At 43.3% G+C, this 27,793-nt stretch overlaps 1 protein-coding gene across 4 annotated transcripts in view; it reads left to right on the top strand.

Moving 5' to 3' along the window:
- SMCHD1 (structural maintenance of chromosomes flexible hinge domain containing 1) overlaps positions 1–27,793 on the top strand; it is a 238,696-nt gene that overhangs the window by 62,873 nt on the left and 148,030 nt on the right. For all 4 annotated transcript variants that reach the window (XM_061596291.1, XM_061596298.1, XM_061596308.1 and 1 more), the window contains 4 exons: positions 17,110–17,227; positions 17,309–17,492; positions 18,350–18,547; positions 25,549–25,662. In XM_061596291.1, the coding sequence (XP_061452275.1) occupies positions 17,110–17,227; positions 17,309–17,492; positions 18,350–18,547; positions 25,549–25,662 (614 nt within the window). The remainder of the gene's footprint in view (positions 1–17,109; positions 17,228–17,308; positions 17,493–18,349; positions 18,548–25,548; positions 25,663–27,793) is intronic.

Below are 27,793 nucleotides of genomic sequence, written 5' to 3'. Positions count from 1 at the left end.
GTGGGTGGCAACAAAAGATGAGATGCTGTCTGAGGGTGAAAGGGCTCCAGATCCTTTGGTCGTTTTCAGCTCAAATTCAAAGGAAGAAGAGTGCACTGGGGTTAACACCCAGCAGTCTGAACTTCCACAGACCTATTTAGATACAGTGCCATTGCGTAATGCTGCTACCTCTGGTCAAAAACAGCAGCAAAAGCATAAAGATTAAACACACACAGTTAATTTGCTTTCTGTTGCCATCTCCGGTTTCAGTCAAGAAATTCAGCAGGTGGAATCTTTCCATTTAAGTCCTGCTGCATTAAATCACATTAGTAGAGCCCTGATGAATGACATTTCTGCAGAACTAGCCCGTCCTTTCAAGTAGCATCTGCACAAATGCAGCAAGTTACACAATCACACCCTGCACCAGTGAATAATCACTTGCCTTCCAATACGTTGCCGCACAGTGGTCATTTGAGTCAGCCAAACAATGCTGTTAATAAGCAGTAGGGGCAACAGAGAACATGTGACAGTGCTTCACCAGACCCACAGGATTTGTCCAGAGGTAGAGCACTGAGGCTGATGGTACAGAGGTTTGGCAGACAACCCCCTGAGATGCAACAGAATGTTTATGATGATTCAGTTGTCTCTCTGGAGAAGGATGTAGATGGTTCACAGGTGGAAGAGCAGTCCACCCTGATGCCTTTCCATAAAGGATGACAAAGTCAATGGAATTGTAAATTAACTATTTGGTCTGAATAATCCTGCTGTTCCCTCAATAGTCTTAGGTAGTCCCGTGGCAATGATTGGGCAGCAACTAATGGCCATTAGAAGGGCAGCTGAATTGTTGGAGAGCAGGAAGACAAGCTATATGGAGGAAGATGGCCGCGAGACAGTAAGGACGCTGTAATTGGCACTCTGTTGCTATTAATAGAAGCCCTAATAACTCTTTTCAGAAGAAGTCAAGTAAGTCCAACAGCTTTCTCATTCTGTTATCTTTGATGAAAATACAGTAGAACATTACCAGAGCTGGAATGTAAATCCCATGAACTTGTTGCAAACTGAGAGCGGATTGTTTGTTATACAGCTGTAAACTAAGAGATGATATGCAGCTTATCCTCTTGTAGCTTGTAACATACAGATAAACTTAAAATTAAGCTATTAAGCTGCTTTGGATTTCTGTGTATCAAAAGGAAAAGGAAACGGCTATTAATATGGTTCTAACAAGACAAAGTTACAAAGACTTAGGTATCCCGCTGAAAATGGAAGAACTGCCGCTTACCAAAAGAGGGAACCAAGCTAAAATAACACAGTATTACCATCCAAATGAGTTTGGCAATGAGTCTAACAACAAGTCAGAGATAAAAGGTAGCCAGCAATGTGATAAACTAACTAACAATGGGACGCGAAATAACCTTCCTCCCTGGTTGCTAATCAATGAAGAATTTGATTCCTTAAGTTTAGCCCAAGAAGCCGAAGAGGCTACGGAGGGAAGAGATCTACTACAACTTATGCTAGAGTTTAATATCTCAGCAATAAGCACAGCCAGTTCTATGCCACCACTTGAATCTTTTGACTCATCTGAGGCAACCCGATATAGCTCACCGTTATCCCTCTTGCACCAAAAGGTGGCAAAAGCCGCTGTGTCATCTAATACACGAACAGCAATGATGAACGAAAGCTGGTGTCAGGCAATGTCCAATTCATTAATTCAAATTTCTTCATTTGTGGCTGAATCGAATATGCTGCTCACAACACTGACTAAACTCATTGCAACCAAAGAATTTCATCCTGTTGCTGAGTCTGTGACAACAGAGACAACCTCAAAGGCTTGCCAAACCTCACTGCTGATAACTCGCCCTTCAACGATTAATAATAAGAAGCCTAGTAAATCATCAGCTCAATGCATTAAAAAGAGCAAAAACATCAAAGTGAGTGGACCCCACCGTAGATGCCATATGAACTTTAAAAAGTTATTTAAGTTATTAGATAATCCTAAGACGTCTATCAAGAAAAAGACCAAGAAGAAGAAGAAAAAGAAAAAGAAAAAGAAAAAGAAGACAAAGTTTAAACTTTCTATTGGACAAGAACTTAACCATCCAAATTCAGCTGAGACCATTCAAGATCCAATAATTCCATTAACTCCAGAAGCTCAAATTGAAGAGTTAAAATCTCCGTCGTGTGACGTGGCTGTATTACAACCGGAAAAAACTACCAAGAATATAAACAATATAAACTCTTCACTTTCCATGCTAAATGTCAGAAATTGGAAACTAGTATTAAACACCAAAAAGTTGGCTCTAATAAACTACCCCAAAATGAAAGGATATTTAACACAGGAAGAAAGGACACATCATCTTATAAAGATTGTCAATGAAATATCCCCCGGTGTTATATTTAAGAAAGATGTTGTAAATATTGAATATCTTTTTTATAATTATTCTAATGCCAGAGCCATGATAACTTTCCATGGGGTAGATAAGGCTAAACGTTTCTATGATAAGAAAGATTTATTTTTAAAAAATAATCTAGGCATTTCTCAGGTTTATGATAATTTGGTTAAACCTCAGAGCATTATTGCATTTAACCATAGTAATTCAAATGTGTCGCTTGTAATGCAAAACTTATCTGTAATGCAAAATCTATGTACTGTTAATAATGAAAAGGAAGGATCACCAGTAGTGCTACAGCCAAATACATCAGAGGAAGGTATATTAACACATCCCCCTGTTACACTGTACATGGAGCCAAATCAGACGTTGGAAACACATGGTCCTTCTAAATCACCATCTAGACAACCTGTCTTGGTCTTGAGCGGTGCCCAGATACAGAGGGATGCAAATGATCCGCCAACTGTATATGAAAATTTTACCCCAGAAGAATTAATACTTCTGGAATCTTATGCTACCTTACCACTAGAGGCTAAATTTGATATTATGAATAGCCTTGAAAATCTTATGCTGGCACTAAAGAGATTAAGTCCCACCGAGTGCCATGTTTCTCCAAATAATGCTCAATTAACTACTGTTAACAACAGAGTAAAGGACCCCACTCCTAGAACGTTAAATTGACTAAGTGAGGGGAAGTCCACCCACAATTTAAAAATTATATCTTGGAATATTGCTGGGTGGACTAATAAAGTCCAACTCCCGACGTTCTTGAGTACTATTTCACAACATGATGTTATTTTAGTCCAAGAAACATGGATGGCTGATGTCTTGCACCTCGATGGTTACTCAACAGCCATATTGGATGCTGCCCCAAGTAAAAAAGGGGGGAGACATAAAGGGGGTATTTGTGTATTTGTTACAACCAAAATTAAGGCTAAGTTTATTCATTTAAAACCCCTGCCTGACTTAGCATTGGCCGTAATATTAAAGTTTCCACATATTTCTTTGCTTCTTATTAATGCCTATATTCCACCTAGTCAAGATAAAAGCTCTGTCGATAAAAAACTCAAAAAATTAGAAGCCTATTTAAATGATTTAATAAAATCCCATCCTCAAGCCATGCTAATTTTAGCTGGCGATTTTAATGCTAGGATGGGTATATCCGACCATGCATTGTTTGCTAAATTTAAATCGGAGGTTCCAATATTTGATGGCCCTATGTCTATCCCTTCTAGACAATCTATAGATAAGGGTATAAATTATGCTGGACTTTGTTTAATGCAAGTAACATCAAAACAGAACTTAGTGCTTCTAAATGGACGTGCGCGAGGCGACTCGGTAGGTGAAACGACCTATCTATCAACTAGAGGAGCATCTCTAATAGATATGATATTTGTCTCTCAAGAACTGTTCCCTCTGGTTGATAGTTTTAAGGTCATGCCTCGACCCGAAAGTGACCATTACCCACTTATTCTAACGCTTGTTTTGAATCAGGGGCCTTTACTCTTAGATCAACAAGCCTTTGATATAGATGATGTAATAATACACCCAGCACGGATAAAGTGGCTACCTAAATTGGAGGAAAAGATTTTGAATAGACTAACTTCTACAGAATTACTAACCATAAAAACTCAATTAATGTCTACATCTCAAACTTTGGAGGTTTATAATTGCTTTAACCTTTTGTTGACCAAAGTTCGTGAACTGCTTGTTGTTAAATCTACGTTCAAACTGAGTGGCAGATTCCCTAAGTCGAAGCCCTGGTTTGATCAACAATGCTTGACATATAAAAGACAACTAAATGCCAAACATCTAATCTATAAGAATTCTAGAACTCAGCAAAACTTGGTCAATTTTTGTGAAACTAGAAGGCAATTTAAATCTTTAATAAAAAAGAAAAAACGCCTAGCTTTAAAACAATCCTGGCAAAGCCTCTTGCAAGCTTCCAAATTAAAAAATTCGGCTATTTTTTGGCGGCAATTAGCCCTTCAATGGCCTAAATCATCTTTTAAATTTGAGTGTACAATTGCCCCAACTGTATGGGAAGATTACTATGGTAATCTGTTCCAAGCGACTAGTTCTGGATTATCGCAACCATCGCAATTACCACCTGAAATTCCTCTTTGGCCGCCTGTTACAATTGTCGAAGTAATGGAACTTATAGAAGATCTGAAGCCAAATAAGGCCCCTGGTCCGGACAGTATACCTCCGGAAGTCTTTAAGGCCAATGCTGAGTGGTGGGCCCCAATCCTAGCAGTATTGTTTACTACAATAAACTCTACATTACAAATTCCTGAGGGTTGGGGAACTGCAATTATTGTACCCATTTATAAGAAAGGTTCCACTTTAAATCCGGCAAATTACAGGCCTATAAGCTTACTTAATATAATAAGTAAATTATACTCAAGTTATCTGTATAAAAAATTGCCACATTGGATAAATCAAAATGAAATTTTAGCCCCAGAACAGGCTGGGTTTCGTTTAGGGTGTTCAACTCTTGATCACGCCCTCGTTTTGCAACATTTGGCAACTAAGTATGCTTGTAAAAAAAGAGGAGCCTTGTTTGCTGCTTTTATCGACCTTAAATCGGCATTTGACCTGATATCGAGAACAAGATTATGGTCCAAGCTATTAGACCTGGACATAGATAGGCGCCTATTGATATTAATACAGGGTCTTTATGATGATACGTACCTACAAATTCGTTGTAATAACAAGGGGCACCTAACAAATCCAATTCCTACCTTTAAAGGGGTAAAGCAGGGATGTATATTGGCACCCCTACTGTTTAATATTTATATTAATGCAGTGGTGGAAAACCTTGCTTTTATTCCCTCTCATCCTCCGAATTTAGTGGGCTCACCGAGATTCTGCCTCTTATATGCGGACGACATAGTATTGTTATCCCAATCACCGATTGGTTTGAAAAGACTTTTGAGGGCTTTTGCTTCTTTTTGTTTGAAAGAAGAACTTATTATAAACTATGAGAAAATGAAAGTCCTAATTTTCACAAGGAGAAAAATAAATCACGTATGGAGAATTAATAACTATTGTATAGACCAAGTTAAATCCTTCAGATATTTAGGAATTGTTCTTCAATCAACAGGCTCATTGCAATTGCACCTTAAATACTCTATGCTAAATGCCAAGCGTACAACTAAGGCTCTATTATCATTCTTTTATAATAAGGGTGGACAACTTGTTCCACCCATTATAAAAATATTTGTAGCAAAAGTTGTCCCTCAATTACTTTATGGCTCACAAATAACTACAAGTGAGAACATTGTAGTTTTAGAATCTATCCAAAACTCATTTCTCAGAGCTATTCTTGGAGTACCTACATGTGTGCCTAGTTTTATACTGAAGTTGGAAGTTGGTTTACAATCCATTGAATCCCTTGTTTGGAAAATGAAACTATTGTTCTGGCTCAAATTGCTATTCAATCCGATAGGTCTGGCCCCGCAAGTATTATTGGATTCTTTTGGTTCCCCTTGGGTTAAAACTGTCCTCGCTAAAATATCTAATTTGGGATTTTCCCTTCCCAATATTTTACAGATGGGTTTTAATTTGGCTAGCGCAACGATTAAAAAGCGTCTTAGTGATATTGATTTCCAAGAGCATTTAATGCAAATTAGGAATCAAAGACATAACCCTAAATTTTGCACTTTAATGTCTTATTTATCGGCTTTGGACTTACCTAATTATAGGAGAGCTTTTACATTAATTAGACTAAATATACTCCCCTCTGCTCTCCTCGAGGGCAGGTATAATAAAATACCTTACTTTAAAAGGCTATGTCCTTGTGGATACGACGAGATAGAAACTAGCGAGCATGTGCTTTTTCGTTGCTCCTTTTATCATGACTTAAGACAACAACTAATCGTGCCCATTTTAAAGTCATTACCCGGTAGACCAGAAAGATTTTATGTGGATTATTTACTTGGGGATTGTTCTGCCCAAGTTACTCTTGTAGTTGCCAAATACACAGTTGCTGCAATCCGTTGGAGAAAAATATGTACCCCTGATTGTTAAATGTGTGCCTTTTAATTTTTAAATTTTTAAAAAACTTTTATACCTCTTCGTGAATTAATCTTTTGATATTGTTGCTCATATTTTATTGTATCTGGTTTTTGACTGTAATAAAGTATATCTATCTATCAAGCTATATGAGGGACACATGGCCTGGATGCCCTGGTCAGTTGAAGTGCACTAATTCAGCTTGGCAAACTGCAATCAATCATGCGGATGAACTCCTATCAAATGCACAGCACCCACCTCAAACACAAGTACTAGGGGCTGCTTCATGTGCATTATCTGCATCAAGTGATGAATTTGTGGGCACAAGCAATAGACAAAGACATTTCATTAAAAACAAAACAAAACTGGTCTCCACAAAGAAAACGCAGGGGCTATATGTGCTTATTGGCCTACGTTCAGATCTGATCTGCATCTGCTTTTGCAGCATGAGACAAGTTTGGCTGGAAGATGTTAAGTCTCTCATTTGCTGAGATACAGTGGCTCAAGTGCACTCAACAGGGCCATATAGTGGCACATTGGGTGCGCTACAGTTGTCTAATTCACAGTGTATAGTTTCTCAGTCCAGCCACACACAGGCTGATCAGCCTGGTTTTCCACAAATTGTTGCTCCCAAGTCATGCAAAAACAATGATGAGGATGATTAAAAAATGAATAAATAAAATAAATTAGTTGGATGCACAGTCAGATTTCGAGAAAGCCATATCATGGGCACACTTCCTCTTCAGATGAGGAGGGTGTTAAGTTCCCAGACTTGCATGCAGTTCCAGTGGGCCATGGGCCAAAGTTCAGAGTGATATCATAGGTTGCTAGACAGCCAGATGCTGCTATGAACACTAATTCCCCTGATCCTCAAGTGATGCCAGATATTGAGGGAAAGTAATTTCCTGGTACAGATTGAAAAGTATTTCACAATCTGTTAAGGGTGAACATTTTATTCATTTGTTTTTGTAGAATGTTAGCAGCATTGGACCATCCTGACAAACCAACATCCAAAGCACAGAGGTTCCAAAAGAACCTAGAACTAATCACAAAGTTTTCGGTCCAGCTCCTAAGTAAAAGACTTAGATTGAAGGGGTAGCACTTCTTCAGACTAAAAGACTAATGGTTTTGGCAAATAGATACTATTCTACAGGCCCAGACTTTATGTATAAACTCTGAGTATTAGCAATTAATTTGCCAGTGCTTATTTTAGTGGCCAAAGCTAATCTACTACAAGAGATAGCACTTCCATTAGACACGACTGTTAGAAGAATAGCTTGGATGCATGAAGTGCATCCTACTGGTCGGTAACAGTCTTCAATTCTGTTTTGAGCCTCATGCTATTCCACAGCAACATCTTACTACTCACCATTCCACTACATGGTCACAGTTGCCAAGTACTGTATATGAGGCCAATTGGGACGCTTCCACATCAGGAGGTGAGGAGTTACTGGGTTCCAGCCTCCACATTCACTAATCAGAAGCTGCAGTCAGCCTTTCAAAGGCAGAGAGCTGTCACTGCATGCTATTGTAATGTGAGTAGTAGTTTCCATAATGTCCCATACTGGACAGTCCGTTTCTTTATTATCAGAGCAGCTTTTGTGGCTCAATAAAATATTAGATCAGTTGGGGTTAGATATGGAATGTTCAGAATGCAGAAAGAAATGATGAAATGGTCTCTAATAAATCATGGCCTGCACCTGTTTTTAAGGCCACAACAGCCTTGGACACAATGCACCAGGTGTGAAGTTATGTTATGTTATGTTACGTTTTGTTTCTAGGCTGCCTTTCGGCCAAATAGGCCCCCAAGGCGGCTTACACACAAATAAAAATACAAATACAAAATGCAAATAAAAACAATACAATTTACAAAAGAAAAAAATCAAACAAAGTCCTAACATCTCTAAAAAAACAGGAGCAGCAAACCAAAAGCATTAATCTTCCTGGTAAAGGCCAGTCCCCAGAAAAATGTCACTAAGAGCAGGGGTGGGGGGCAAAGCATGTGGAAAAGCATTCCCCTTGATGGTCCCAGCACAGTCTCATCCCTGCAGCAGCACATCTCAGTCTGCAGCTCTTCCTGATAAGGCCCACGCAGAGGAGTGGGGCAAGGCAGATGGAAATGCTTGCCCCTTGATGGTCCCAGCAGTCTCACCCCAGCAGCAGTCCATCCCTTTTACTTCTCAGGGGTGTTTGCTGCTCCTGATACAAGTCGCAAGGATGGGCTATTTCTGTTCCACCTCTGTCTCAGAAACTGGTCAGATCACAGTGGCAAGATGAACATTGAGTCCCTCAGTGAGAGGAAAATAAAATGAAAATGATAGTGATGATGATTTACATTATAACAACATATAATAAGGGGATGCTGCTCAGTAATTACGGGGCTGTCACATCGGTCATTCAGGAGTGTGACATAAGATCCAGCTACGAGGGACAACATCTTTTTTAGTCCTAAAAGCCAATTTGTGGTTATTTGAACCCAAGAATGTTCATACAGTGTTGAAGAGTTATACAGACATGTCTGTGGAGACATGTTAGGTTTTTCCCCTCACCACACCAGAACATTAGCTCTTTGGGAATAGTCTGCTGGTTCCAGAGCATCAGAGGCATATACATAAGTAAATGTCAGTTACCTCATGAGTGTCATGAGAATGTGAAGGTTATTTCTAGCAGATAGCCCGGGAAAATTTTTGTTTGTAAGTATTTTCCAAGAGTAGCAGCACATAGCACAAAGTTTGCTCTCCTGGAGAACTGCAGTCCTTAACAGTTGAAGGAATGGATAATTACATATACCTTATCAATCCTTGAGGAGTTTAAGGGTCCCCTATAGGATGACCTTAACAATAACAATTAAATAGCAACAAATAAATAGAATATAGATTGTTTTTGTTTCACAAGTTTCCAGAAGGCTTCAGCCATATTCTCTGCAACAACAATATTCAGTATTATCTTCCACAATTATTTTCTCACTATTATTTTACTAGGGGGTTCAGTTCATTAGCTAAGGAACTGTTGGAATGTTACTGATGTTTAATTCATTGCCTGCCCTTCGCCACCAGGTCCCAGGGCAGCATAAAACAGTTTATAGATTAAATTATTTTTGGATCAAAGCAACCTTTGGTAGGGATTACCACTCTGCACAATTTGGTAACTTGGCTAAGGTTCACACATAGGCAGTTCTGTTTTGTTTCCTCCTTCGAGAAAGATCAGTAGGAAATTTAATGCATATTTACTGAGTTAACTTGTTTTTATTCTTTGTCTTCAACAGGTAGATAGTTTTTATATAGTTTTTTGAGAATATGAATCGAAGACAAACACATGCTTCTTATTCAATCCTTAATTCACTGCAAATTAAGGCTACCAGGCCTTCTGTTGTTTCTTTGTGTTCATTTAAACAGCAGCTTCCGTTTGCAGATTACTGGCACTCAGCAGGTTCACATAGCATGCCAATATTTCAGGGACTGCTGTGTAGGTATGAGAAGCTTCACCTAATCGGAGATTTCCTGGCTGCTGTCAAAATACTCAGGAGGTTTGGTTGCATAAATTACCAGGTGTCCGTTAGAGAGTTCCTCTTAGCTGGAGCTTCTCTGGCTGCTTCCAAAGCATTCAGGGGGTGACCTTACTCCGCACCTGGTATCATGGCACATTCAACAAGAGCAGCAGCTGTTTATGCAGCACATACAACAAAGGTTCCTCTACAAGAGGTTTGTCGGGCAGCCACTTGGGCAAACCCGGATACATTTATCAAGTACTATAAGATGGGTGTTTATGCATCTGCGGAGGCAGCTTTTGGTAGGAGAGTTATCCAGCAGGTGCTGAAAAATCATTAACCACTTATGGCTCGCCTATACAATAGGTCAGCTTTGGAACATCCCGCTTGGGGGTGCCCTTATGCCCACTGGAGAAGGAACCATTTTACTCACCAGGTGTTTCTCTGGGGGCACCAGGACACCGCCAAGGCCCATCCTGGGATGCAACATGAGGAAGAGTAACACAAAGAAAATTGAAGGGTCACGGAACTGATCTAGAAGTTTGCAAGTTCATGTTGGCTTCATAGAGTGCAATGTTATTTTCCATAGGAGGTATGCCATCAAGTGGGTATTAGCTCCACCTATCATCCGAAGGCAAGAATGTTTCTGAAGTCAAGACTAGGGGCGTCAGGCCCCTCCCACTCTCCAGTTCATTCTTGCCTTCGTCCGTGCAAGATATATTGCCATAGTGTCTAGATAAGTTATTTCTATTGTGTGACAGAGTGTGGAGGATTTTCCTTTTTTGTGTGTATACTCACCTTGTTCCCTTCCCTCTGTCTTGTCTAATCATTGTGTGTCGCTGAACAGGAGCTTGCTGCTGCAGCTCCCTGCTTACCCCGCCGTTTTCTACGGGCCCAGCCTTTGCCTTAATGGCTTTTTAGACACCCCGCGGCTGCGGGTCTCTGTCCTCGGCGGTGGTCAAACGGGAGCTTGCGGCTACAACTCCCTGCTCTACCCGCTGGGAATCACCAGGGCATTGGACCGGGTGGCTCCGAAACGTCCTCTCCCCCTGAATAGAACTCAGTTAGCACCATGGTATACACCACGGTTGCATAATCTGAGACGGGAGGTGAGACGACTAGAACACCGGTGGCGGAAATCATGTTCCGAAGATGTCCGGACACAGGTTAGAGTAGCAGTAGCTACCTATCAAGTGGCAGTGAAGGCAGAAAAGAAAAAGTTCTTTGCTGCCTCCATTGCGTCCGCAGAGTGCTGTCCCAGGAGGTTGTTCCAAGTGGTCCGAAGCCTGGTCGGTCCAGTTGCTCAGGAACCCTTGGAACAGTCAAAGGCCTCCTGTGACAAATTAGCAAAGCACTTTGCTGATAAAATCGAACACTTACGGAACTTGATCCCGTACGCCGTGGATACAGTGGATGAACCAGAGTTGGCCAGTTGCAAGCCGGTTAAATGGGATCTGTTTCGGCCTCTCCCTTCTGAGGATGTGGACAAGGTGCTCTCAACTGTAAAGCCTACCACATGTCTAAATGATCCTTGCCCGTCGTGGCTCCTTGTGAGCTGCAAAGAGAAATTGGGCGAGGGGATTAAGGCGGTGGTTAATGCATCCCTAGAGGAGGGTGTAATGCCATTAGCCCTCAAGGAGGCAGTCGTGAAGCCCATCTTAAAGAAGCCCTCCTTGGATCCCCAAGTTTTGAATAACTTTCGCCCTATTTCAAATTTACCATTTCTAGGCAAGGTCATTGAGCGAGTCGTGGCTAATCAGCTGTCGGCACACTTGGATGAAACGGATTATTTGGATCCATACCAATCGGGTTTCAGGACTGGACATGGAACTGAAACAGCCTTGGTCGCTCTGGTGGATGATATGAGGAGGGCATTAGATAAGGGAGAATTCACCTTTCTTGTCCTCCTCGATCTCTCAGCGGCTTTTGATACTGTCGACCACAGTATCTTTTACATCGCCTGGAGGGACTGGGAATAGGAGGCACTGTACTGCAGTGGTTCCGCTCCTTTCTCTCTGATAGGCATCAACAAGTAGCATTGGGGGAGGAGGTTTCAGACCCTTGGCCTCTCAATTGTGGTGTGCTACAGGGCTCTATCCTCTCTCCCATGCTATTTAATATCTATATGAAGCCGCTAGGGACTATCATTAGGAGATTTGGGCTGCAGTGTCACCAGTATGCAGATGACACTCAGCTCTATCTCTTGTTTAAATCCTCACCAGAGTTGGCTGTGGAGACCTTGTCCAAGTACCTGGAATCCGTGAGTGGATGGATGGGAAGGAACAGGTTGAAGCTGAATCCTGATAAGACCGAGGTGCTACTCGTGGGGGACAAGGGAAGGTTGGGAGATATTGACTTGATGTTCGATGGGGTGAAACTGCCCCTAAAGGACCAAGTCCGCAGCCTAGGGGTTGTCCTTGATTCCAAGCTGTCCATGGAGGCTCAGATTTCGGCAGTGAGCCGGGCAGCTTGGTATCAATTACACCTCATATGTACACTGCAACCCTACCTCCCTGTTCATCAGCTCCCATTGGTGGTACATGCCCTGGTCACCTCTCGTTTGGACTACTGTAATGCGCTCTACGTGGGGCTACCCTTGAAAACGGTCCGGAAACTACAACTTATACAAAATGCAGCGGCTCGACTACTTACAAACTGTCGTCGCTGGGAGCACATCACCCCAGTGCTGTTCGATCTGCACTGGCTCCCAGTTGTTTTCCGGGCCCAATTCAAGGTGTTGGTATTAACCTTTAAAGCCCTACACGGTCTCGGCCCAGTTTATCTGATGGAGCGCCTCCAACGCCACCAATTATGCCGCCCGACAAGATCAGCCACACAGGGCCTTCTCTCAGTCCCACCAACTAAAACAGCTAGGCTGGTGGGGACTAGAGAGAGGGCATTCTCAGTGGCGGCCCCCACTCTCTGGAACTCCCTCCCATATGATCTTCGGCATGCCCCTTCCCTGAATGTATTCCGCCAGGCCTTGAAGACCTGGCTTTTCAGACAGGCCTTCGGGACTTCCGGGGAGGGTTAATCTTTTTGACTAATTGCCTGCTACTCTGAACTGTCACTGTTTTACTGTTTTATTGTTGTACTGTATTTATTATGATGTATTTTAATTGAGTTGTACGTCGCCTAGAGTGGCCATTGGCCAGATAGGCGACTTATAAATTAAAATTATTATTATTATTATTATTATTTATTCTCAATTCACAGCCATGTTTATGGCTGCTGGCATCATGGCTCGCCGCACTATCTGACTAAAGCACTGGGATGCAGACAATACAGCAAAGGCCAACCTCGCTACCATACCATTGGAGGAAAACTTTTTGGTGACAAGACTCTGAAGGAGGTGCTCATAGACCCCAAGGAAAGAAGAAAGCCTTATCTGGTGAGGTACCCAAGGACTCGTCAAGAAGACTCATCATGTCATCTGCAGTGCAGCACCTAATGGACATCCACGCCATAGAGGAGGTCAAGCAGTCACAGCGTGGCTGAGGCATCTACTCAGTCTTGTTTACTGTTCCCAAATGAGATCTCTCTTGGAGAGCAATTTTAGACCTCAAACACCTGTACAGGTCCATGAAGTACCGCAGGTTCAAGATGAAATCCCTGTCCTCCATCAGGGAAGCATTACAAGAGGGTGACTACCTGGCCTCCATAGATCTGAAGGAAGCCTATCTCCACATTCCAATCCTGCCCTCCCACATGAGGTTCCTAAGGTGCTCGTTTGGACAACATCACTTCCAGTACAGGGCCCTCCCTTTCGGCCTGTCTTCAGCTCCAAGGGTATTCACGAAGATCATGGCAGCTGCAGTGGCACACCTCCGTCTACAAGGGATTCACATCTATACATACCTCGATGACCTTCTAGTATGGGCAAGCAGTCTGTAGCGTGCTCGGGATCACATCAGCCTAACCCTGAGGCTCCTCAACCATCTCAGCTTCCTGGTCAACTGCAAAGAGTCACCTAGTCCCCTCCTGACAGCTGCAACACCTGGGGACCCTGATAGACACAGAGCGCGACCTCATATGTCTCTCCACAGAGAGTACAGACTATCAGGGAGACAGCATCCACCCTCTACCAAACAAGGCAGCGGACATCACGAGCCATTCCAGGGCTTTAGGTCTCTTCATCTCCGCCATACAGATAGTTCCTTGGGCTCATCACCACACACAACCCCTGTAGTGGGCTCTGCTTCCACATCAGGCAGACGTTGCGAGGTCCCGGCACAAACGAACCCCCCGTCCAAGGAGCTCTGGCAGTCTTTCCAGTGGTGGACAAGGCGGGACAACCTCCTAGAAGGTACCCCCTTCAGGGATCTGCCCAGAACCATAATTACCACGGATGCCAGCCTGCTGGGATGGGGAGCTCATTGCAACACAACCTACACCCAGGACACTTGGTCAGAGGAGGAAGCAAGTCACAGCATCAACTGGCTAGAACTTCAAGCAGCCCATCTCGCGCTTCTTCACTTCAACCAGTGTTTCCATCTCAGCCATGTCCTGATTTACACCGACAACAACGAGGGCACACATCGTCAAGGCAGGGGGGAACACGCTCAAGGAGCCTTCAGGCATAGACCACCCTTCTAATGCAGTGGGCAGAATGCAACATCTCATCTCTGACAGCAGAGCACCTCAGTGGGCAGTCCAATACTACAGCAGACTGGCTCAGTCGACAGCAGGTCCTCCCATGGGAATGGGACTTACACCCACAGATATTTGCCAAGTTACAGCAGAGATACGGCCTGCTAAAGATAGATCTCTTCACAGTGGAACACAACCACCAGCTGCCTCGTTTCTTTGCAAGACACTGGTCACCGGGAGCGAAGGCAGTAGATGCCCTCTCACAACATTGGCCAAAGGGCCTTCTTTATGCCTTCCCACCTATGCCCCTCTTAGGTCGCACCTTGCAGAAGGTGAGGGAGGAAAGGGCCCAGCTGGTGTTGATTGCCTCCTGGTGGCCACGGAGACCATGGTTTTTAGAGCTCCTCAATCTCTCAGTGGCAACCATGGAGACTACCCCTCAGGCTGGATCTTCTGTCCCAGTGGCCACTTCAGCATCCAGATCCAGAATGGTTGAGCCTGACGGCGTGGCTCTTGAGCAGAGAAGCCTGAAAAGGTCAGGCCTTACTTCAAGAGTCATTGATGTCATTCTCTTCACACATAGACCTTCCACAACAAGGATTTACCAGGCTACCTGGAAGGCATTTGCCAGATGGTGTCAATCCAGGGGAATCCGCCCTTCCAGAGCCATCGCCCCGCAGATCCTTGAATTCCTACACAGGGGGCTCCAGTTAGGTTTGAAGGTTGCTATGCTAAGGAGACAGGCATCAGCCATATCGGTGTTTCTCCCACCACTTCCGGTCAGCCAGTTGGCAGCATCCTGCTGGTCTGGCATTTCTTCAAAAGGGCAGCGGCCTCACAGCCTCCCATCACCCACTGCTTCCGATCATGGGACCTACATAAAGTCCTATACGCCCTACAGAGACCACCCTTTGAGCTACTTGATACCATCCCACTTCAGCTCCTGACCTACAAGTTCCTGTTCCTCATTGCCATCACGTCAGCCAGGCACGTCTTGGAGTTGGGCGCCCTGTCCATCGCACACCAACTTTGCATTTTTCAAGAGGACTCCGTAATCCTCAGGATGGGCCCCTCCTTCATCCCAAAGGTCAATACGACCTTCCACAGGGAGCAGGAACTGGTCTTACCGGTTTTTTTGACCCAGACCAGTACATCCGAGGGAGAAAGAGCTGCACTGCCAAGACATCACTAGAGCACTCAAGACGTACATAGAGAGAACAAGAGACCTGAGAACCATGGAGGCGATGTTTATATCTGTACACTCCAGGTTTCTGGGCAAGAAGGCCTCGACACCGACCTTAGCGCACTGGCTAAGGACTTGCGTACAGATGGCCTACAAAGCCAGCTGCCTTATGCTGCCACAGGGCATAACAGCCCATTCCACTAGAGCAGCCTGTACCACAGCAGCCTTTGCTACCAATGCCTCCCTGAGAGATATCTGCAGAGCAGCAAATTGGTCATCTCCGACTTTCATTAGACACTATAAGATACACCACTATGCCTCAGCCAAGGCCTCCTTTGGAAGAAGGGTACTGCAGCAAGCGGTTTCCACGGATTAGTAGGCTCGCCCCAGCCCACCCAGCTGGGACGGCTTTGACATGTTCTATGTGATGGACTGGCATCCAGGGAAAATGAACCGTTGGTTCTCACCTGAAAGGTGATTTTACTGGATGCCAGTCCATCACATCCCGCTCGCTTCGGTTTATTGGGGCATAGCCACTAATTCGTGCTAAGGATCCTGCTGTTCTCAGTACAGGTAAAAATCCATATTACGAGGGGAAGGAGGATCTGTCTGAGCGGCAGACTGAAAGTTTTCGTATGTACATAATAGATACCTAGGACTAAGTTTAGCACTGTAGCTTTCCCGTTGTGTTTCCCCACAACCATTCTCGTTTAACAATCATGATCATAAGTAGATTCAAGTTATGTTAGGACGTCGCTGGCTGTGTTATTGTCTTTTCCGTGGCCTGTGGGGGGCCGCTGTCACTTTTCCCCTCTCCAGGTCTGCTCACAGGTTGTTCCAGTAACACATCTTGGTGGACAACATCCGAAAATGAACTGGGGCCTGCAAGCCAGGGATGCCTAGCTACTTCCTCAAGCTCTAAGCTTCAGTGTATTTCCTGTCCTTGAACTCCAGATGACAGACTACTACCCACGTGATGGACTGGCATCCAGTAAAATCACCTTTCAGGTGAGAACTAACAGTTCACTCTCTAATGCCAATTCTTGGCATATTGGTAACCACTTGACACCTTACTAGGATATGACCAAACACTGTGTTGGCAGGTTGATTGAGACATTTGGTTGAAATTTATAGGGTGATCCATGTTGCCAGTGTTTTATGATATGAAAGAAAACCATGAATCCTATTGGGTCATTGGAGATTAGGCTATACAAAGTTAATTTACTTACCGGCACTGAAAAAGTTTTACTAGTTTGCTGGGTATGTGAGGGAGGGAGAACTGTATGACTAATTAACAATTAGAAATACTGGCTTAATAATGTTACTGTCTTAAAAAACTGGAAAGAGACATATTTTTTCTAAGTATCATTCTTTAACAGTAAATAGTATGTACTATAGTGTTCTTTTTTGGAGAACGGTGTGTTCTTCGCATTCCTCTATAATTTGAAACTCATTTTTTAATTTAGGATTAAAAGATGACGACGATGAAGAATGCTATATAATAGAAAAGGGAGCGAGAGGGAAAAGGCCTATTTTTGAATGTTTTTGGAATGGAAGGCTGATACCATACACAACTGTGGAAGAGTAAGATTATGCCAGTATGACAATTATATATTTTTCTATCATTATTTTTTAAAGTTTCTAATGTTGCCTTTCCCCCCTAAGTTTTGAATGGTGTGCTCTTCCCAAGAAGAGAGGGCTTGCCCCGATTGAATGTTACAACAGAATTTCCGGTGCATTATTTACAAATGACAAATTTCAGGTCAGCACAAACAAGCTGACTTTCATGGATTTGGAATTAAAGTTAAAAGACAAAAACACACTTTTTACAAGAATCGTCAATGGACAGGTAATGCTTCTTTAAATTAATTGTTTGCCAAAATTAAATGAATAAATTAAGAAAACCATTAGATGTGAGTTTTTTGTATTTTATAACAGTTTAACATTGGCTTCTTTCGTTGTTAGATTTTTGTTGCATTTTGGAAGCTTGGTATGTGCTATCAATCACAATCTCAGAGCCAGCTCCTCGTTCAAGGGAGCTCTGTGTGAAGTATCTTCTAGTAGGCTCTTTCCTTGCTTTGTCCGTGGACCCTGGAAGGCTTACCTGGTTATGGTAGCAGTGCTAGGCAGCTGGGTCTGGCCACCCTTCTAGTTTCCCATGATGCCCAAGCAATGCAGCAACCTGCTTGCGAGTTCTAGAAGAAATGTTAAAGGAAGTCTGTTGCAGATATCAGCAATGGGTTCTACTGGGACACTGACAGTTGCCCAAGAATGCCAGGTCCTGATATTAGGATATTAGTTCTGCTGTGTGTATTTATTGATAAGAACAAATATTTAAAAGCTAATTGCAGCAGGCAGCACGTTGAAAACAAACTTTTAAAAAATAAAATGATTCCTGAGAGTCAGTATGGTATAATGACTTGGGGTGTGGGAAAACACAGACTGAAATTCCTGTTCAACTATGATGTTTGTCAGATAGTCTTAGCCAAGTCAGTGGCCAGATTATAATGGGACAGCTGGAGCAATTGTATCAGGGCCCATGCCAACAGGTGAGCTTTTTTCTTTTAAAAAAGTAAGTCTCTAACCCTCTTAAAATGTACTGAAGCAAAAAAAATTAACTGACATTGAGGCCTGTAGAAGAATGACCCTTGAAACAATCATAAATGCTGAACTACATTTGTAATGCATGTACAAAATTATTCACAGGAGCAAAGAATGAAAATTGATAGAGAATTTGCAATGTGGCTCAAGGACTGCCATGAAAAATATGACAAACAGATAAAATTCACGCTCTTCAAAGGAATAATTACACGCACTGAGCTGACCTCTAAACGTATGCAGAGTCCCTGGGCTATATATTCGGCAATAGAGTGGGATGGAAAGATATATAGAACTGAGCAGCTGGTAAGTTAATTGCTTGTTGGTGACACTTTTAAAAGATGATGTAATGTTGGTCTTGATACATTAAAAGTTGAAAATAAATAAAATTATATGTTTTCAAAAGAATGATTGCTAGGTCAAGCATTATTGGGAAATAGTAGTATTCCCTTATCCTGTATAATATGGACGAAATTCCCAATTATACAAATTCTTATATATTGCTGTCCTGCCCAGAGCCCGACACAGGAGATGGAGGCGAGACTGGCAATAATTCTTGCTTTATTAGAGTCACAGTTACATCAAAAGCAGTGCGTTTCATAGACATGACTAGGCTGGGTCGCTACTGATGCTAACTATGCTAAGCATTCTCTGCAGTGTGTGGAGTAAGTTGACTCACCACCTCAACCAGGGGGCGCTGCCTTAAGTAGGGAAGGTCTTCGCTCATAATCTCTGACTCCTGTATGGTTCCACCCTCTGACTATCCTGCTTCTTGCATCGTCTTGTGCAGGGCGAGCCTCCGTCTGCTCATCGGACAGTACAGGCTTGCTAGGTGCCGGCTCAACTTCAGGAGGCAAGGAGCAAGTTGGCGGGGAAATGTGGGGAGTCCTGGGGGTTTGCACTGACGCGTCCAAGATTGCTCCCCAATGGCTCTGGTGGAGCACTTGCAGGTGGCAAGGCGCCTTCAGATGGAGCGGGATCTAGATTACCCAGGGGATTGTCCAGGGAGACTGGAGGGCATCTAACGCTCCCCTCTCCGTCAAAGCTCTCAGAAGTCTCATCCTCCTCTGCCCACTCTCCCTGATGCGCTTGGGGTAGCTGGGTCTCAACATCATCCCCGCCTCCATGCACTATTCCCCTCCACGCCCTGGGTTTGGGCTTTTCCAGGTAGGCATCATGGAATTCCCTCACCAAATCTGGAGCATGAACATCAGCAGCAGCTTCCCAAGAGCATTCTGATGGATCGTAGCCCTTCCAGTGAATTAAATACTGGAGTTTTCCCCAGTGCTTCCACAAGTCCATAATCCATTCCACTTCATATTCCTCCTGGCCATCCATGATAAGAGGAGATAACGGCTCCTCTGGCACTCTGTGAGGATCTGGGGGGTGTTCTTGAATCAGCAAGGAGCGATAAAACATGGGGTGTATCTTGAAGGTGGAAGGCAGTTTCAGATGGAAGGCCACTGGATTGATTTGCACCTCCACTTCAAAGGGTCCCACCCTACAATCCTCTAATTTATGACAATGTCCCTGTGTTGGCAAGTAACGCTTGTACAGCCGCACTCTGTCCCCCCTCCTGACGATGTTGATCCTTAACCCTCTTGTAGTCTTCCTTTTTTTTTGCGCTAGTTCCTCCTTCAAAAGCTGCTGCATAGCCTGAAGTTCTTGCACAAAGTCCTCTGCCACCAGGACGGCCGGATTGACTCATGGGGCGGCAAACGCCCGAGGGTGGTATCCTAGATTAGCAAAGAATGGGGTTTGTTGCGTGGTCACGTGCACAGCATTGTTATAGGCAAACTTCTCCAGAGGCAAAAAGAAGATCCAATTATCTTGCTGGTAGTTGACATAACAGTGCAGGTATTGCTCTAACATGGCATTCACTCTTTCCGTTTGCCCGTCCGTCTGCGGGTGATGAGCAGATGGCAGTCGCAGTTCACTCTATAAAAGTTGCCACATCGCACTCCAGAACTGAGATGTAAACTGTGTTCCTCGGTCTGAGACCAAACTGTCCGGCAGACCGTGCAACCGGTATACATGCTGCACGTACAAGTGGGCCATCTGTTGTGCATTTGGGAGTATTGTGCACGGAATGAAGTGGGCCATCTTCGTGAAAGCATCCACCACCACTAACACGGTTGTCTTTCCTTGTGAAGCAGAAAGATCGGTGACAAAGTCCATGGTGACCATCTGCCAGGGGCCCTGAGGGATGGGGAGTGGCTCTAGAAGCCCCACCGGCCGCCCTGTGGCATATTTGGCCCAGGTGCAAGTGGGGCAGGACCAAACGTAGTGCTCCACTTCCCGTTTCATCCGAGGCCACCAAGACTCCCTGGTTACTGCTTGTAAAGTCTTAAAGACTCCAAAATGCCCAGCGGTGGGGGAATCATAGTACTGATGCAGCATCTTGGCTCTCTGTGGGGCACACAAATGACGTCTCTGTGATACAGTACCCCCTCTTCAGCGTAAAGTCCTCTTGACCCTTGAGAGGCTGCGTCGCTAATTCAGACAGCTTCTCTTTGACGAATGGATCCTGCTCTTGCATCACCCGCAGATCAGACACCCAGGAGTCCTGGCACACTCCAGCCACCATCTTCTCTGGTGGTATAATGAACTGCAGCAACCTCGGGGTTGGATTTTACAGATACTCTGTCTTGCAGGACAATGCATCTGCTCTCTTGTTCTGTGCTTGGGGAATGTAGTGGATTTTGGAGTGAAAGCGGGCGAAGAACTGGGCCCAGCACACCTGTCTTTGATTGAGCTTGTGGGCGGTGTGAAGGCTTTCCAAATTCCAATGATCAGTGCACACCTCAGTCTCATGGTGCTCTCCTTCCAGATGGTGTCTCCAAGTTTCAAAAGCATCCCAGATGGCCAGAATTTTTTTCCCCACATGGTGTAATTTTGTTCTGAACTGGTCAACTTCCGCAAGAAGTAGGTGCAGGGTCTCAGACCTCCCTCTCTCTACGCTGGTTGTAAAAGCACCACTCCAATGGCCACGTCCTTCTCATCCATCTCAACCACAAAGGGGGGCGTGGGATCGGCGTGTTGCAAGATGGGTTCCGAGGTGAACCATTGCTTCAGTTCGTCAAAGGCTTGTTGCATGGCTTCAGTTCAGTGAAAGGGGCCTGGGCCCTTCAAACAGTCCATGAGAGGCGCTGTCTGGTCAGAGTAATTGGCGAAGCTCAGGAAACACTGTAGATCCTTCTTGGTTTTGAGGGGTTGCCATATGAGGACGCAGTGGATTTTGCCCAGTTGCATCTCCACACCGGCTGGCAAAATGCGATACCCCAAAAAGTCCAGCGTGGTCAGATCAAAACCACACTTCTCTAACTTGGCATAGAGATGGTGCTCCCGCAGATGCTGCAACACAGCTCGCACATATTCTTTATGCTCCTCTGGGGAATCCAAATAAATCAGGATATCATCTAAATACACAATCATGAAATTATCCTCATAGTCTCTCAAGTTATCGTTCATGAAATTTTGGAAGACCCCTGGAGCATTGGACAATTCGAAGGGCATAACTAGATACTCAAACTGACCATAGTGCGTCTTGAACACGGATTTCCACTCATCTCCCTCCTTCATCCACACCAAGTTGTAAGCCCCCCTCAAGTCTAGCTTGGTATAGATTTTGGCTGACCCCAGTCGCTCCAACATCTCCTTGATGAGCGGCAAGGGATAGCTGTTGGGGGTGGTGATTTGATTCAGCAGTCAGTAGTCATTACACGGACGTAGCTCCCCACTCTTTTTCTTAACAAACAGCAAAGGTGCCCTGGCCAGGGACTGGGAGGGGCAAATGAAACCCCTCTTCAGGTTTGTGTCCAGAAATTCCCTCAGCGCTGCCAACTCCGGTTCTGACAGGGACTAGATCCTTCTGGAGGGAATGCACGTGCCTGGCATCAAGTTGATGGCGCAGTCGTAAGGGCGATGAGGGGGCAGTTGATGCACTTCCTTTTTTTATTTATTTCTTTATTAATAATATTTGTTAGTCACTTTTTTCCAAAAAGGAACTCAAAGCGACTTACAAAAAAAACCAACACCTGTACTCAAAGTGGCTTACAACAAAAGCAAACAATTACAAAAACAATTTCATAATAAAATAATTGCTGAGGAGGCCGGGTTGTCACATTGCCTCCCAACTCTTTGGCCTCTACAAGAGCTGGGATTTGGAGTTTTCCTGCCTTGGCGGGGGCACCCTCAGGCCAGATGTCCCCCTTTTGCACAGTATAGGCATAGCCCCTCCTGCGCTTCTCCCTTTCCTCTGACAAGCATGGTTTTGCCCCGCCAATTTGCATAGGCTCCTCCCCTGATGAGGTCGAGGTTCCCACACTAGGTAGGTGGGTAGAGAATGGGGGGAGAGGTAACGGTGCCTGGGAATGGGATGTTTCCACTCTACGCTCCAACTGACGGCCTTCAAGCCGACTGTCTGTTTGCAAACACAGCTGGATCAACTCTCTCAAGGTGCCCGGTGGGGAGGTGAGGGCCAATTCGTCCAGCACCTCCAAACTAAGTCCATTCCGGTAAAAGTACATCAAAGCTGGGTCGTTGTAGTCAGTCTCTGGCTAAAACACAGAATGCATTGGTGTAGACTCCCATGGATCTTTTTCCTTGTTTCAAAGTTCCCAACTGGCAGGCAACCGTCTCCTTCCGTTGAGGATCATGGAACATGTCAGACATGACTCTAACGAAAGCGGTGTACTGGCCCAAAACGGTCGTTTCTGATCAGGTACGGGGTGGCTGTTCCAAGAGACTGATGATGAACACCACCTTTGTGTCATCAGTCGGAAACTCGGCTTGGCGTATGCAAATGTATAATTCACACTGGGCAAGGATCGTGGCGAACTGGTCACTCTGGCCACCATAACAGGAAGATAACCCCAAGGGGGGACTTGACTGCGATCGGTGCCATGGCTGGTGGCGCCGCACCTCTCTGGGCATTCATAGCTCAGAGGTTCTGTTTCTCGAGTTGCAGGTTCTAGGTTATGACCTGATTCCCACAGCATACAGCCCACTCTGAAAACTACAGTAATACAAAAAAAATACTTAAATTGCATAAGGTCAAACTGCTCCCTTTTTTCTAACATCTTGTTTACTATCCTTCTTGTTGCTCAGTTGACTCTACTTTTCCCTCTTCCTTCTGCCACCTTATCTCTTTTCCAGTCCTTACCTGATGCACAAAGCTGGTCCTTTCCCTAGGATATGTGTGAGGTGTTAATCCCAGCCAAAGCAACAGCTTTTCTTCCCCTACAGAATCTAGACAGCAAACATCTTTCTTTCATAAACATTCTGTGCCTTTGCACCAGCTCAGCTGACAGTGGTTTTACTGATGATACTCTATGTCAGTGTTTCCCAGAGTGTGGTACGCGTACCCCTGGTGGTACACGAAAGGGTTTCAAGGGGTACGCGGCCGAATGGTTTTTTTTGTACTTTATCATTGGGTTTTAGTGGCGAAAAGCATGTGCGTGTATTCTTTTAAGAGAAAATACAGTTCTTGTAATTTCTCCAGTTTCTCACACAATCATGTGAGGGAAGATCAATATAATAACAGTGGTTTATCCCGATGTTATTCAACCCGTAGTCTCTTTTGCTCTCAATGCATTCCTTGTCTTTTCGTGCACCCCTCAAGTTTCTCATAAGACTCGGACTCCCTCGCAATGACTTTGGCCACCAAAAAACGCTTCTACAGACAGATGGCGCCACAAAGATATTTATGCGTATGCTTGACTACAAAAATGTTCACACCGGGAAGCGGGGAAGTGGGTTTTTTTCTCTGTCTTCAGCCCTGCAGCGGCCATCTCGCCAGCTACTTCCCTCTTGGGGAATCTCCTGCTCTTTGGCTGCAGAGCAGTTTCCCCCCCCCATCCTGCCTGGCCTGCCCACTCATCAGCTGTGAATTTTAGGCGGGAGGTTTGAATCCCATGCCTGCTCTTGGTCTGCGTGCCTGAGTGGCTTCCCAGGCAGGATGGGGGAAAAAACCGCTCTGCTGCTAAAGAGCAGGAGATTCAAACCTCCAGCCCAGGCAAGTGCTGCCTCTGTAAACCCGCTGCATGCTGCATGATTTTTGGCTGGACTTTCCGGTTTTGGGGGGTCCCCTCTGGGTCTCCAGCTAACTTACCTTAATCTCCAGACTCTCAGCTTCAATTTAAAAAAACAACTAAGTTTCTAGATCGTCTGGTTCCCGAGATATACACCAAAATGTCAGCCCCCCGCGACTGTTTAATCTGTTTTTTAACCGATCTGTATAGCAGCTTTTAGCCAGAGCTTGGAAAAGTTATTTTAAACTACAGCTCCCATCCCAAATTATTGATGTGGAGCCCCATCTTCGTCTTAAGATCACAAATATGGAACCGGATATTGCCGCACTAATATCTGGTCACAAGCAGTTCCATCCCTCCCATTAAACAGTTGTTTTGTATTGACTTTAATACCAAAAAAGTATTACTCTTTATTTCCAGAATGGTTTTTTTTTGTTTGAATAATAGTTATTTTAATTATTGGTATATGAATTATTTCTATATTTTTGAATATATATTTTTGTTATATAAATATTATTTCTATTATTAAAATGTTTATTACTTACTTTGTATTTATTTTTTTACAAACATTTCATATAAAATTATAGGAATTACGAATGTGTTATAATACCTTACTCCTCTCCCAATTATTTTTGTGAAAGTTGGGTACTCCGGTAAAATCAGTGTCTCAAAAGGGGTACGCACATGTTGAAAGTTTGGGAAACACTGCTCTATGTCCTTGGAATAAACCTGGAAATTCCCAAGCATTTTCTGTTTATAACCTGGTGAACAAAAAAGAGTCTTCTGATAGAATGTGATCTTAATATTTAACTATGCAGTGAGTTATTACCTGGGGAAGAGCTTTTAAGAGCCAAATTGTATTTGCATGCAGGGAATTCTTTTCCCAAACACTTTTCTCCAGAGGTGGTGAACACATGGCATGGTGGATTATGCTGCCCTCTTGTAGCTGAAAACAGGAATTGCAGGCAGGTCTTTGTCCATTTGACACATACACCTCTCCACAATCTGTTTCTTGTTTTTAGTTCAGAGCACTTGTGTGTAAATTCCCAATTGCTCTCTCCTCCTCAGACTTGTTATTTACTTGGTATTAGCCTGTTTAATCTGAACTGTTACTGTGTGAGATTTTGGACATTGTCTAGTTTCTTTAACTTCATTAACTTAAAAAGTGTTTGTTCTAGCCATGTTGAATAGATCTACTGAATATTATTTCTAGGATTAAATTAAATCTATAAAGAGTGCATTACAATAAATATTGAACTGTTGCTTATGTGTTAGGTAAAAACAATTAAAACACATCCAGTACTCCATGGCAGCATCAGAAATTTTTTTCTGTATGGAGATCATGATGGTGATGTGTATGCTACTGGAGGAGAAGTTCAGATAGCTTTGGTAAGTGAGTAATTAACATTTTAAATTGATCGAATGATTTAATTAGATGTAACCATTTTCAGATTTGTAGATAAGTATATCAGGATCACAATGTCATGGCAGCTTCTAAGCATAAGTAACAATATGCAACTGAAAATTATTTCAGCTAAGTAGTGTCAATTTTTTTTTAATCTGGAAGTTCAGATCATAGCCTCTGTGCCAGGAGTGGCTCGTCTGGTGGGGCAGAGTCACTGCTGTGTATCGGGGAGGATGAGGCAGAATTGAGGTCAGGGCTGTGCAGACACACTGGCAGAACCAATCTGACCCTCCCGCCAATGCATCTACACAGCTCTAACCTTGTTCCTCCACTGCCAGGATGCTACTGCTGTAGCTCTGCTCCAGCAGGTGAGTCACTCCTGCTCTATGCAGATGTTCAAGCCTTATATGTGGTGGAGGATCAGGATCAAGCAATGTGCCATATTTGACTCTCAGGTGGCTTGGATTTCATGTTTGTAAAGTGGGCTGTACATGTAGGATTAAATACATGTACAATATATGTGGAATATAGTCTATGTCTATTATTTCTACCCATGTATGTCTCCTTGCAAAAATGAAAGTCCAGATAATGGGAGCATTTTCTGGATCACTATATAGAGAATAGATAGACATAGAACTCATAATTAAGGAAACACTCTGTTCTCTCCTATTTGAGAGAAAAGAAGAAATGCTCTTTTTAGATGATGCTTGCCATCTATTGTATATACAAGTGTAAAAAATCTAATTTTAAAAAATCTTCTGCTCCATTCAATTATCACTTAACTTTTTTTAATTGACTCACCTATTTTAAATTGTAAGCTAATTTAACAGTTGGAGTGGTAAACAGTCAGAAATGGCATTACGTACATTGCTATTTTACTTGCATATCTTCTCAAGAACTCTATTAATTACAAGGAGGAATGGTTTGCATTGATGCTAGATAAATGTGCATTCTCTACAGTACATTTTATTGCATTTTTGCAGGGAGGGATCAGGGTATATGATACTGTAATAAATAGATTGTAAATATCATAGACAGATACATAAATTTACAAAACCACATACAAATTTATGTGAATAGTTCAGAATACTTTGATTGGTCTACTTTATGGGTACAAAGAGAATTGAGAAAAATATATTCATTTACTCAAAATTTACAGTTGATTATGTTATATTATGCTTTATTATAGTGTAGCCACTTCAACCATTTGTTTATAAGTAAAGAATATGGATTAATTTGATCCTGTACTTTACACTCCATTTTTTCAGTGAACTTTACTGTCTTATAGTCAGCCCATTTGTAACTAACAAAGTTAGCCAGTTTTACCATATACAGTGTTTCCCAACTTTTAACTAACCAGGAATCGAGAGAGAGTGGCACACAATTGTTCCATTTTTGACAGATCATCATTTTGGCCACCATTAATAGATAAACTTTCCCAGTCTTTAAGTATAATGCTCTTGAGATATTCAAATATTGTTACCCTAGGGTGTCTTGGGAGATCATGACCCAGAATTTCTGTCTGTACAGGTTCCTAAAATGTCCTGATAGTTGGGCATGTCCACATGACAAAAATATATTTGCATTACGAATTCCCATCTCCAGTATTGAACACTAGCCCTTGGATATATTTTATTCAGTCTAGCAGGAGTCAGATAACAACTTGTCAAAAACTTGTAAAATTTTATTTCACATTCGCACATCGTGTAAGATGTGGAACATTCCTTCAGATCCAATGCCATTTATGTATCAGTATTTGAATGTGGATATCAGCTTCCCATCATACTTGATAGCAATACCAGGGTGGTTCAAATTCCATTAGTATTTTGTATATCTGACTTTCCACGGGACTGATTAACTGCTGAGTTCAATAGTTCAAAACTTGTACAAATCTCTAAATGAGTCATAGCTTCTTATTGGTTAGATTATTATATGTCTCACTGGGAGGTATTGGAGAAAAGATAGCTGCACTTTACCCATTTTATGTTTTATTGATAATAAGACTTAATTAACCCCTCTAATTATAGCTCTCAGTTCTTTTAACCCATTTTCCTCTTAGATCAGATCCTGTAGATGTTCTTTTAAAGGAGGCGTGGTCAAGACAGATCGGGGGAA

This window comes from Rhineura floridana, chromosome 1 (assembly GCF_030035675.1).
Source record: "Rhineura floridana isolate rRhiFlo1 chromosome 1, rRhiFlo1.hap2, whole genome shotgun sequence".
Lineage (NCBI taxonomy): Eukaryota > Metazoa > Chordata > Lepidosauria > Squamata > Rhineuridae > Rhineura > Rhineura floridana.
Note: the sequence above shows the minus strand (reverse complement) of the source record. Positions and strands in the feature narration are given on the sequence as shown.